General features: G+C 36.2%; 1 protein-coding gene across 15 annotated transcripts in view; it reads left to right on the forward strand.

Moving 5' to 3' along the window:
• Positions 1-13,883, forward strand: part of SPINK5 (serine peptidase inhibitor Kazal type 5) — a 268,353-nt gene that overhangs the window by 177,358 nt on the left and 77,112 nt on the right. For 14 of the 15 annotated variants that reach the window (XM_055557751.1, XM_055557706.1, XM_055557682.1 and 11 more), the window contains 4 exons: positions 3,885-4,071; positions 5,514-5,539; positions 9,477-9,604; positions 11,455-11,527. In XM_055557751.1, coding sequence (XP_055413726.1) covers positions 4,017-4,071; positions 5,514-5,539; positions 9,477-9,604; positions 11,455-11,527 — 282 coding nt within the window. In that variant the 5' untranslated portion in view covers positions 3,885-4,016. The remainder of the gene's footprint in view (positions 1-3,884; positions 4,072-5,513; positions 5,540-9,476; positions 9,605-11,454; positions 11,528-13,883) is intronic. The other variant, XM_055557713.1, reaches the window with a different exon arrangement.

Raw genomic sequence — 13,883 nt, forward strand, 5'->3', positions numbered from 1 at the left:
TTAATCTATCACTTTGCTCACACTGAATTCTTCTCTGCACTGAAACTGTGGTAACAGAGCTCTTCAGAGCCCCAGAAAAAAACACAATTGGTTTCAATACCTGTTAATAGGACTTTCAAAAAAAAAGAAGGAGGGTAAAGGCTGTTTTCCAGTTAGTGTCTTCAAAAAAGGAGAATTCAGTCTTGTTAGTCAGGAAAAACATGAGAATCTTAGGAAAGGAAACAAAAAATTAAGAAAATAAAAAATTAATTCATCTTCTAAGAACTATTAGGTTATATACTTTGTCAATCATGGTCACAGCATGCTTCTTTTTATCATCATGGGTTTATGGTTGTGTGTATCTATGAATATGTGAGAGCAGGCAATAAATAGAAAGGACCACATTAGCAATAAAATGTTGTATCTAGTTTAAAGCTCTATAACATCCAGATTCTCTTGAACTGCCTGAAAATCTATGTGCTGGCAATGTAGGGTGTAAAAAATAAGAAAGTGGCAAGGCTGGGACTACCACTGAGGCTAGTTCCTACTCTGAGGTTTATGAATGGCACCATTTTTGGCAGGTAAGGAAAGGACAATGACACCTGCTATGCTGCCTCACAGCATTGAATAAACAAGTCAACACAGCTCATGGAAGACAGATTGTTTGGAAAGATGCAGAAGGTGGTTTAACTGTAAGGGACTATAGTTATTTATTCACCTGTTGTGATCATCAAGGAAATCTCAGCATAGAAAAAGAGACCATCTGAACAGTGATCTGCTAACTTTGGATTTTAGAAGTGACCTTTGTCTTTAGTAACACTGCTGATCTGCAAAGTCTTGTTTCCTTCATAGTTTTCTCGTCTCTTCCCCATGTCAATATCCTTGATGAGGATTCAGATTCTGGGCCACTTGATACCTGTGTTGAATTGTAAAGTCTATATTTATTGCAACCTAACTCCATTCCTTTTTAATGGGAAGGAAAAGGGTTGTGCATATTTGATGAAAAACTAAAAGAGCTGGGGAAAAAATTTAGAATTTAAGGAAAGTATTCTGACAACCTAATACAAAAATACTCTATTAACCCAGCTCTCTAAAACCTTGGTTCCTTTCATTCGAATTTCAAGTCTATGGTTTTCGAAGTAAGACGTGATTAACAGAGTGTGTGATCAATCACCTCTGGATTTACATGTCTAAAATGAAGTGGAGAAGTAGCTCTGATGACAAGAGCCAGCTGACACGTGCTTCTGGTATTGCAGTGCTCGCTGAATCTTCTCTTGACGATTTTATTCTCCTGGAAGAGGTTATGAGTTTCAATCCTCTTATGCATTGTTTCATAAGGTTCTGGGTGTCCGTGAGGAACTCTTCTCCAGTAAGAAGGGAACTAACTCCTTCAATCCTTCCTCATAGCTGAGATACTTTAGAGACACAATCATCTTTCGGTTCTTTGTTACACCCTCTCACCACTTCCACTCCTGGGAAGACTGTCCGTTTGGGCTAGATTTGATTTTCATCATTGCATATTACATAGTCACCAATTCAATTGTAAACTTTCCTACTATCAATAATGGGCTTCCCTGGTGGCTCAGTGGTAAAGGATCTGCCTGCCAGTGCAGTAGACATGGGTTCAATCCCTGGGTCAGGAAGATGCCCTGGAAATGGCATCCCACTCCAGTATTCTGGAAATCCCATGGACAGAGGAGCCTGAAAAGCTACAGTGCATGGGGTTGCAAAGAGTTGGACATGACTGACCGCACACCCACACACACACCATCAGTAAGAGTGTATGGTTAGGACACATTTCATATGTTCTACCAGAATAAATGGAAGATTAAAAAATTAGTATTGGCATGTCATTATACAGAAGATGATTTTTACAGGAATCAATGACGACCAAAATCTAGCAACAGCTTTGGCAAATTTAAATGGCTAATACTTTGATTTGTTTTAGGTATCATGGTTTAGAACACAATGATAGGATGAAAAAGAGAGCTTGTATCTTGACTTTTTGATTTTACTTCAGAATGTTTTGGGATTGTTATTTCTATGCTGAGCAAACTTAAATCTGTCATTGTGGACCACGTCTAAGAGATGTTGACTTTTCTTGGAGTCTTAGAAATTACCTAGGAAGCCACATTATTATAATGAGATGAAAATGCAAGACCAGCTATCAACTATAAAGCTTATCACATGTACTTGGAATTTTCCTGAACATTACACACACACACACACACACACACACGATTTACCTCTAACTCTTATAACAATTGTACAATATAGTTTTACTATCTCTGCTTTACATATTTGGAAACAGGCTGAAAGAAAATAAGTGATTTGCCCAAGGCAACATGGCTGGTAACTCATGATCAAGATTTGAACCCAGGTTTACCATGAGCCAAAACCATGTTCATTTCCATTACACTGTATAGTTGCAAAGACAGAAATAGAAAAATTTTCTGATTCCCTGTCCCATTCTCTTTCCATTAAGCTATGACAGATATCAATTTTCTAACCTGTAATAGTAATGCAATCTGAACTTGCTTTCTATGGTCACTAATTTTACTAAACTGTTGGAAAGAAATACAGAAATACAGCATAGACTTTGAGACCAATGATTATATTTTATAGGAAAGCAATTATTTCATGAAAGAAAGAAAAAGAAACAGTATGGCTTTGATGGTGTATTCAGAATATTGACACGACCTCAGCATTGGCTAGCCTTAGATCAGTTTTCTGAAACAATCTTTAAAAGGGCTTTGATCCCATTGAATCCAAAATTTCCTTTCTATAGATTTGGAAATGTATAGAATACCAGAATCCAACCATTTGGCTTTGATTTCAGTCACCTTTGCTTAATTCTCCAGGTGCTTTATTGAATGGAGTAAAATAAACCAGTAGACAAAAGGCATTGCTTATAGAATGGAAGAAGGAACTAAGGAGAAGATACTTTCTCTGGAAAAGTTATCTATACTTTTAAATATTTTGTTTCTTCTTTACTTCTTGGGAAACTGAATAATGAAGTATTACAGGAGTAAACTTAATCTAAAACTGATTTAAGTGAAAATTTCCAAACAGTAATTTGGAAAGTGATGGACTGTGGAAAGTTAAACTGTGCATCTCTAATGTTTATGATTATGATGTTTGACTAGCTACAGATAAAGCTTGCACATTTAAACTGTCTTTCAGATTGAAAAACTTTAAAAGTAGCTGTGTGCAAGCTTTTTTTTTTTTTTTGGTGGAGAACGTGAGTAGCTATGCACAGGTTTCGATTTCACGTCTTTCTGCCTTTACTAATGTATAGTGGTGAAGCAGCGTATGGAGTTGAAAAAATGTTGAAATTGTGGTCTTCTCTTCCATCTCAATGGTGTGTTTTTGGGAAACTCATAGCTTCTTCTGTTGGTTTCTGTTTCCCCAAGTCTTCAGTGTTTGAATTTTGATAGTTATCCCTTAGGGTCATTTTATAACTTACATATGAGTCTGTGACACTGAATTGAAACACTCTAGGACAGATGCAGATGGAAGCAAAAGGAACCCTAGGTGCTCTTGCTATCAGCAGCTTTCTCCAGATGTCTTTAAATCTTTACCTGACTTGTAGGACAACCCATCTGCCTTATTTTCCCCTCCCTTCTCACTTATGAAGGGAGCTGAATTAGAAACACGTTTGTGTATGAGGAAATGTGTCTAGGGTTGGTGAGAAATTCAGTTCTCATATTGGACTCTGGAGTGTTAAACTTTGAGTTTTGGACATAATCTCTTGCCTTCTAGGGCAGGTATCTTGAAAACACATTAGAACTACTTTAGAAATAGCTTTTGTGCAAATCTGCCACCTTGACAGGATCCTAAAAGATGGAAACTAAATTGATGTGGTATATTAAGTTTAGCATGACCTTGAACAACTGGTTTTGCAGTGTTGGCTGTTGTGGGTGTTACCCAGAGTTATATTATAAAAGTGAGCAGCATCTCCACGGCTTCAGTCTTAGAGCACCAGCTGGTGAGCAATGCAAGAAGCAGACTGGTAACCAACTTACATCATCATCAACATGAAGATAACCACAGTGCCAGTGCTTCTGACCCTGGCTGTTTGTCTCATACAAGGTGAGCAATTTGCCTGTAATCTAAGCCTCTTGCCACACATTCCAAAGCTCTAGGCAGAGACTTCTCTCCCTTCCTCCCTCCTCAGTGTGTGTGTGTGTGTGTGTGTGTGCGCGTGCGCACGCGCGCGTGTGCATGTGTGAGCACATACATGTGTATACAAAACCCTGAACTATCTTGCCAGACATAGAGTTTTGAAGAATTACACATGCAACTTTATAAATAGGGTATCTTTAAAAAGGACATGTAGTGTGAGATAATCTGAATTTTTATCCATCAGAAATTCTTCCATTAATTCAACGTTAATTCTGAAAAGCTAATAGAGTCTTCTCCATATTCCCCTCACCAAACATATAAGTTCATAGTGATATTAATTATATATATATATTATACATATTTAGAATATTAAATGTATGAAACATAATTACATGAATTATGTATACAACAGATATTTAAAACTTAGATGTACTTAATATGTATACTTTAATACTCTACTTATAAATAAACATTAAAAAATCAAATTCAATCATCTGGTTTTAAACCAGCATGCTTTCTAGCAAATTTTATTTTTGTGTTTTCAAATCCTAAATGAATTGAAAGTATTTCTTCTACATGGTAAGGGTCTTTTCTTCTTTGGGTGTCAGGAGATGATAGGTTTTTGCTTTTGCTATCAGAATTTGAAGGGAACACAGATTACCTAGACTTAACTTGCTGTGAAGTGTTTACGTATTTTAAAAGGAAACTTCAGAGATGGAGAGTGAGGAGACTATTATACACAAATGATACCCACTTTCCTAAAATGAGTGTCTTGGTACCAAAAATAGTCTGTTAATGAGAAAGCGTATTAGTCTGTAATTTTAATTTTAATGTTCTGTGATAAACACCTTCATATTAATAATACAGACATATTATACTGATGGGCACTAATAGCTTTGTTAAAAACACAGAAACAGGTGTTTATGAATCAAGGCATAATATTTACCAGATCTCTAAATTTTGTGGCTGTGACGAGGAGACAGTATTACCAGAATCCAGAAATTTTAATTTTATGTATATAGGATATAAGCTTTATGCTACATTATTCCTTAAAACTGTGATTGATATATTGGATATGTGTGTTATAATTTTAAAAGAAGCCTACAATACTTTGTTCTGAAAGGATTTTTTAAGAAGTTAGATATTTTGAGGGGGTCAGAAAGTATATGAATATTATTTTTTGAAGAAATTGGCACTTTATGAATGAGAGATCTTTGTTATTGTATATACTGCTGGTGCGATGCCCTCACTTTATCTGCCATGGTGCATTTTAATGTGTTCAAATCAATTTGTGGTTTTAAAATATATTGTTGTTAAAGTAAGCAAGATACTACACTCAGCAGATTGTTCATTTTACTTATTAAATGTTGTACATTCCCTTAACTTTGGTTTCTGTATTTTTGTCCCAGATGCTGCCAGTGAAGATGTAAATCAGGTTAGTCCTGCTTTTTCTGTTCATTGAATTCATTCCAAGATCCCTGAAGAAAAATGTTCGGTGACCAACACCTTCATATTAATAATACAGACATATTATACTGATGGGCACTAATAGCTTTGTTAGAAACACAGAAACAGGTCTTTATGAATCAAGGCATAAATCACACACACACAGACACACACACACACGTCAATGCATTAATGATAACAGAGGTTGGCAAGAGGTTGTCTATCACACTAAAGGAATGCTTTACAATTCCACAAACAAACACATTAGTGAATTACTCTTGTTCAGCTTAACAGCTGAAAAAGTCATGACACACACAGGAAGCTGAAATAAGTTTTCTTATGATCACTATGCAAAAAGGAATTGTCTATATCTTGTATATATTCAGTGTATATAGTTCATTCGGTACATATTTTCTGAGCATGTTTTGTATGTCAGGTCCTGTTTGAGGTGCCAGGAATATAAAAACAAAAAAGAATCCTGCCATCATGGAGTTTACCTTGTAAGGGAAGAAAACAGACCAGTTAGTAAGTAACTTAGCAAAATATACAGTACATTAAATAATGATTAGTGCTAGAAGGATAGAAGATAGGAATTTCTGTGGATGGAAATGGTATCAGTTCTTCTCAATAGTCAACTAAGTTTCCTCTGAGAAGATAGCCTTAGAACAAGGATAGCATAAGATGCAGAGGGAGTGAATCATGAAGATACTTGCAACTCACAGCAGACTGAGCAGAAGCACCTGTGTTTAATTTCTATAGAAATTAAATATTTTTTAATATATTTGAAAGCCACATTGAGAGAGTCAATTATACACACACACACACACACATACATGCACAACTGTGCCATTATTTCAGATTTAAAATATTTCTGGTTATGAAGCAGATATTTACGTCTCTCAAAGATCATGAACATTAAAAGAATAAAATAATACAAAGATTGTTTTCTACACCAAAACTCATAAACATGATTAAAATACTCTTGCTGTATTTTATTGTTAACTTTTTTTAAAAGAAACTTGTTACAGGAATATTCTAGAGAATTCCAGTATAGTCTCTATTATTTCATTGAAGTTTGCTGATTAAAGAGGTTCAGAAACTTCCATTGCATAAGTAGAGTGGGATGATAGGGTAGGAAGAAAGACTGGATTTTTGAGAATCAAAGAGCACGCTTGTTTGGATATTTTATACTCAAAAAAGAAGGGTATTGTGTAAATCTCTCTGTGCATGAAGAAATATGTTTCTTTTTTCAGAGTCTATGATAATGGGTGGTAGTTTCTAGTGCATAGTTCAAATTTTGCACTGATTTTTCTCATACTGTTAAATTCTTATTTCACTGAAAAGCATTTTAAAAACAGAAATTTAGCCTCCTCTTATGTTGACAAAAGCAAAAAGAATATGAAAAGGGATTATTTATCTGGAAATATTTCAGATCATAGTCTGAATATTTTGTCAGAAATGAAAACTATTGATTTGGTCTTCCTTACAATGCTGGATTTTTTTATTTTCCGAGTTTGGTAGCTCGAGGTCTTTCTAGTACCACAAAACATGTTGAATGTTACAAACATGAGCCAGAGCAGCACAGAAAAGCACCAGATTGATCTACAAGGATCCTTACTAAATGCTTACATTTGTCATCCCAGAAGGGTAATTATGAAGCCACATCAACCTTGTTGGTGCTTTAACATAGAGCAGGGGTGATGCCAGCTCCTGGGGGTTTATTTTGATGCCTGGGGAGGAACAATGGAAGACAATGAGACGGATATCATAGCCAGTGAAAGAAAACAGAAAGAGCTTGGCCCTACAGGGCTCCAGTTTTTCTGAAATAAGTGGAGAAAACACAGAGAGCAACAAACAAAATTGAGCCAAAGACTGGAAATTACATCATGAGTAAACACTTGCAGAGAAGTCATCTCCCCACCTCAGAACCCCTGATGGTCCAGACCTGTTCCTGTTTCAACCTTCTCTATTATGGTCTTTGGGAAGCTATTTCACTTTTCCCAAAGAAAAATGCAACTGTTTCTTTCAATTTTCATGGACTTTTCCTCTTGCCCAAGAGAATACACTGGATAACCTCATAACTCAGAAAAATAGCACTGAGTTCCATCTTTACTGATTACAAACTGTGAACAAATTTCTAAACCTATTCTCTGGGACTCTGTTGTCCATTTGTGTGGGAAAAAAAATAAAAGAAGAGGGTCTTTCTCGGATTTAGGAATTTATCTAATTGTGATATTGGAGAAATCCAATTCAGGAATTATTTTCATTGATAATGTTCTTTTAGAGTTGACCAATAGAAACTATTTAAAGCTTCATTCTTCATGAATTTTTGTTTCTAGTATGTTCTTAAGACCTGCCTCACAAGAAATATATATTTATTACAAAGACACCAGGCTCTTCTCTCATTCCATGACAGGAATTTTATTTGGACTTTGTAGGTTCAGTTATATCCGGCCAGTTAAGCAGTAACTTGCAATATTGGCATAAAATACTACAGAATCAGAGACCAGATATGGATCTCAAGAGACCTAGTTGTCAGTCTGCTGCCATAAATTGTTGTTGTGCTACTCAGATAAAATCACTGGTTGGTGATCATAATCTTAGAGATGTCTTAGTAGGTTACCCTTAGCAAAATTTCCCAGGGCTGGTCTCTGAAATTATGTATTCTTCTTCACCATTAATCATTCTTCATTCTGCAAGTGCTATCACCTGCCTCCCAAGTGTGGGATGCTGGGTTAGGTACATCATTGTCCATTAGATGGTAAACACCATTTAGGCCAAGGATCCTTCTGCCTTATTTACTGCTATATCCATGGCACCTAGAAGAGTATAGTATCCTCATAGTGTTTGTTGACTGACTGAATGATTACTATAAAGATATAGGAGGTTGAGTGGAATTCTATAATCAATCCTTTGGAAGAGGTGCATTTGTCAGCATTGGATCAAAGGCTTGATTTAATTACTTATGTTTTCTGTTACAAGGATATTGAAGCCTTTTTTCAAAGTCAAAACAAAACAAAATAGAGACCAGTGAATTTCCTAAACTAATAGGCAATGTAACATTTTAAATCAGTGCTTTACTAGGTAGTGCAAATGCACCATTAATACTAAGCTCCTAGAAAAAAACTGAGTGTCATATACCCGGCCTTCATTAAATATATTGAGTAACTCAGAGGTTAAAGCGTCTGCCTGCAATGTGGGAGACCTGGGTTCGATCCCTGGGTCAGGAAGATCCCCTGGAGAAGGAAATGGCAACCAACTCCAGTACTTTTGCCTGGAGAATCCCATGGTAGGCTGCAGTCCAAGGGGTCATAAAGAGTTGGACACGACTTCACTTTCACCTTCACTTTCTAACCTTCTCAGCAACCTTTACATATACCTTTCAATGACAATTATTATTGAACTGTGACATTAGACATTTTTATATGTATGAGCTTAGCATATTCCAATAATAAGCATGGCAACAACAACAGCTATACTAAGCAGGAAGAAGAGGTGAAGTAGAGAACCTAATTATTGAATATCTACAAAGTATCAGGCCCTCTTTGAGGGATTTACATGCTTATGATATTTAATCCACACAAAACTTATGAAGCATGTATACTTACAAGTGGGCCTTTGAGAATTTCATTTGCCATGACTATTGGACTTATAAATGAGAACCCTGTCATATAGGCTCAGATTTTTTGACTCCAAGTCCCTTGTTCTTTCCATTTTGCTAATGGTTTTAGACGAATGCTTTTAGGTGAATTTTCAATCTCCAACAGACAATCCAGATTCATTATTTTTATTTGTATTATCTGTATCAAGTTGAGTGAATGTCTTCCATACAAAGAGGGTAGTGGTTATGAAATAACACTGTTCTTAGAAGGCAAAACTTGCTGTGATGAGGTTTGTGTAAACACTTTTTTCATATTTTTCCTAAGGAAACATGCAGTGAATATCGAGCATTGATGAAAAATGGAAAACTGTTCTGTTCCCAAGATAAAAAACCTTTTCAAAGTCCTGATAGAATAATGTTTGTCAACAAATGTGCTATGTGCAAAATGATATTGTGAGTAAAGTTTATCTTTCTTTCAATTGTTTTGAATTACCACTATTCTGTGAACTCGATATATTTTTATTTTCTGTCACGTATATTTTTCTGAATCTCAGTTGGTAAATAATAATGCTCAGCAGATGATACCTTTTGTCAAGTAAAGTTGGATAAATGCCACCCACCCACAAAGATTTTAATAAGCACTCATGGTGTTCCAAAATATCCCAGAGGACTCAGTATCAATACCTTATGTAGTACTTAATAGTCTTTTGAGGATGTAGTTCCAAGTTGAGTTTCTCACCTTGGGAGAAAAGGATTCTTGGGCCTGTTAAGACCTGATACTGTTATACCCCTGAGAATGATGTGAGAGCCAACCAGGAGAAGCAGGATATAGCCTGACTCTGGGAGCTCCCAGTAGGGCTTTAGACCTCTAGGATTATGCTAGCATGAAGGGACTCTAGAATCGATTGTGGCTTCCAACTGCCTGCAACACAGAATTAATATCCTGGAAGTTTACTGACATCTTTGCAATGCTTCCTAACTTGATTTCCTTCTCTCCAGTGACACCCAAAAAAAGTTTGGGTTGGAAAAGGAAAATCCTCAAATCAAAGAAACTTAATTTACTTTTGAACAGGGAATCCATTCTCAGTTTCTGACAGTCAAAACTTCAACTCTGGTACCAAGACAACACTAAGCTAACCCATTGAAGATAATTATGTTATAACTGGTAATGTGTCAAGGGATTTTATCTGACATACTTATTAATATTGGGATAACAAAGCTCTGATCACATATGCTTCTAATGAAGACATTTTGGAAGATGAAGGAAGGCAGGGCAAAATTTAGGGAGGGGAGACTCCCAGGGCAAGCTGAAGAATCCTTAGTCTTTTGAAAGCTGACTGTAAACCAGTAGGTGTATTACTTACTAAAGAGTTTTCTACTTGTTAACATAAGATGTTTAGATAGGAGACTGAAACTCTGAGTAAAATAAATTTATTGAAAAATAAAACAAAAATACAATGCCTTTAAATATGCAAGGCAGGTTATTTATCACTTTGAAGTCACTCAGTCAATTATTATGTTACTTATGTAAATTATATTGAGATAAACTTGGTTTCTTAACCTGGAAAGAAGGAGACTGCATGAGGCATTAAGGTTTTCTTTAAATTGCTCTGTGTGCTCTGTGGGTCCTTAAGAGGCTGGAGCCTAAGACCAAGACAGGCAAGCAGATTTGGGGTTGATGTGAATATAGCCTTTCAAAGAGAGCCTTCTAAAAATAGTACAAATGGCTTTTAGAGCTGGTGACCACCTGGATGTTAGCAGTATTTAAGGTGGTTAGTGTGTTGTGCCAGAGAAGGCAATGGCACCCCACTCCAGTACTCTTGCCTGGAAAATCCCATGGACGGAGGAGCCTGGTAGGCTGCAGTCCATGGGGTCGCTAAGAGTCAGACACGACTGAGTGACTTCACTTTCACTTTTCACTTTCCTGCATTGGAGAAGGAAATGGCAACCCACTCCAGTGTTCTTGCCTGGAGAATCCCAGGGACGGGGGAGCCTGGTGGGCTGCCGTCTATGGGGTCACACAGAGTCGGACACGACTGAAGCGACTTAGCAGCAGCAGCAGCAGCGGTGTGCCGTGCAGTTAACAATAGAGATTGTTGCCTTCAATAGGAATACATTTAAGATGGATGTATTTCAGTACTCAGGAGAAGTCTGTGGTACCTGTGGTCAATTCTGGACATACTTCCATTTCTGACAAGCTAGACTGGGCTGAGAACAGCCAAAATTCAGTTTACCATGTATGATGTTAGTCCTAAAAATTGGGCAAGCATGTCTGACCTATTCTATTCTTTGCTATCTTCCAGGGAAAAAGAAGCAAAATCCCAGAAAAGGTACAGACTTTTAACAAGAGCCTCCAGGGCTACTACCCCAGGAAAGGTGAGACTGTTTTGAGTCAACTTGTCATATTTGCTTTGGAGATCACATTCAACTCTATTCAGATCTGTTTATTTCCTTATTACTAGGTCATCACCTGTTGTAAAGCCAGCTACTTAGAAGGGAGGGAACAGGGCTTAGTCCAGGGGTGGGCTAAATATCTGGTACAGCTTGTCCATAGGCCCAACCCATGACCCAACTCTCTGAAAACATTCTGGGCACTAACAGATGCTAAGAGTAAACCAGTGTGGTGACTGCCTTGCATGGTCATTTCTCATTCCTACTATCCTGTCTTGGTTCCAACAAGGTCTTCATGGGACTATAGAACTAAGTTCAAGTCTCAGAATTTGGACAATTTATGTATCTCTGGGTCTCAGTTTATTCACTTTTGATATGGAACATGGGTCAAGTGAGAATCTAAATTTAAAAGGTCAGCTACAGTGTTTAACATGTGTTAGCAGGCATGTGACTCATTTCCTTTCTCTTTTCCTCTGAACATATTTTCTAATACTTGGAGATTTCCTCTAATTCAAGTAGACTGGCTTGTTTATATCTATTTTGCAAATTGGAATTCAGGCTAATATTTGTTGGAGAAAACTGTTCTGTGGTAAAATTTTTAAAAAAATAAATAAAATGAAAAAAACTATACAGATGCAACCCAACACACAACCACTTCCCTTTATACATAATTTTTCCATGATACAAAAATTTTTATTTGTATAAAAAAATAAAAATTCTAAGCCTTGATTAGGCAAAGTCTCTGGCTGGCCTACAACATCTCACAATAAGGTATTGACAAAGCTGGGGCTATCACAAGGTGTTCTGACAACTAGTCATATTATTCCAGGTCTCCTATGTAGCTTCTTCTCCAATATCTTCTTTCTCTTCCTCCTCTCGTGCCTCTGACACATAACCAAAATGATCAGTCAAGGAAGGCACACCCAAATTACCTTAATATCCCTGGTCTAACCAAGCTAACATCTTCCTTGTCAGTGTTACTCAGGACTGTCTGAGCACCTCGGCTTCCACAATTGACCTAGTCAACCAAAGTCTTTGCCTGGGCTCAAACGGTCTCACTTTTAAAACAATAACGCAGTGACCATGCAACTGATCAATAACTACAAACTCTGAGGAAAAGGGGGCTGCTTTTATGCTCCCCAAATCTGTGAGGGTCAGAAAAGTTTACTTGATTTTTCAAATCTGCCTTTCTTAGTCATATGTAGAGAGAGGCTTATAATGTAAAATCCATTCTCCTCCTCCTCCTCTTTTTTCTTCATGAAAAGCATATATATCAATGGTGCTTTAAAAAATACAGAATACAAGTAAATGACAAAAATCCCCCAAATACACCACACACACACACACACATGTGCATATATCATTTTTAATACTACTGTATTAAAACATGAGTAGTGATATGTTTTCATACATAGACATATATTTGCTGAATTTTAAAATAAGAGCTTTAAGAAAATTCTAGAATATCTACACAATATACTTCTCTGTTATCACTTTATGCCTGAATTATAATTTTGACCTCTCAATAAAGTTCTTATGGTTACATATTTTGCTACCTAGGAAATGATTTACTTATAAATGAAGGCAGTTAATATTTGGCTGTGTGCCTTAAAGTAATTCCCGTCTAGATTTTTACATGTCTGTGAATAGATTAATGCAACTATACAGTTTTATTGTTATTTTTATCCTCACTATAAAAGAAAACAATCTACTCTCTCTGTTTAGATTTCTCCCATCAAAAATTAACCCTGTCTCTTACTCTCAGAGTAAGATGCTCTACTGTTCAAAGAAAGTTTCTCCTACAGACATCCTCTCTCTTGCATCATCAATCTATTCTTCATTAGTGTATCTGTCATTCTTTAACCTTATAATTCTGATATCCATTCCATCAACAAGACTTGTTGGTTTTGCCTCCAACTAATATTTCAATTTGACTCCTTTTCATGATTTCCATTCTTACCACCCAAGTTTTCTGAATTTCCATAATTTCTAAGCACTAACATCTTTGGTCTATGTAGAAACTTTTGTTTTTTAATTGATCAGTTCATTCATTCAGTATTTCTCATTGATTTAGGTTGCCAGCTTTCTAGTATATTAAGTAGGGTTACATGTATGTGTTTCAAAGTTCCTTATTTGTTCATATTAGTTCATTTCTTTAATAACTAATAACGCATTCCTCTTTCTCACTTTTTCAAAGTTGACTTACCTATGCACAGGAAATATATTTTCCACATGAATATTTGAAATACCTGTGGCGGATTCATTTTGATATTTGGCAAATCTAATACAGTTATGTAAAGTTTAAAAATAAAATAAAATTAAAAAAAAAAAAAAAAACTTA

This window comes from Bubalus kerabau, chromosome 1 (genome assembly GCF_029407905.1).
Source record: "Bubalus kerabau isolate K-KA32 ecotype Philippines breed swamp buffalo chromosome 1, PCC_UOA_SB_1v2, whole genome shotgun sequence".
NCBI lineage: Eukaryota > Metazoa > Chordata > Mammalia > Artiodactyla > Bovidae > Bubalus > Bubalus kerabau.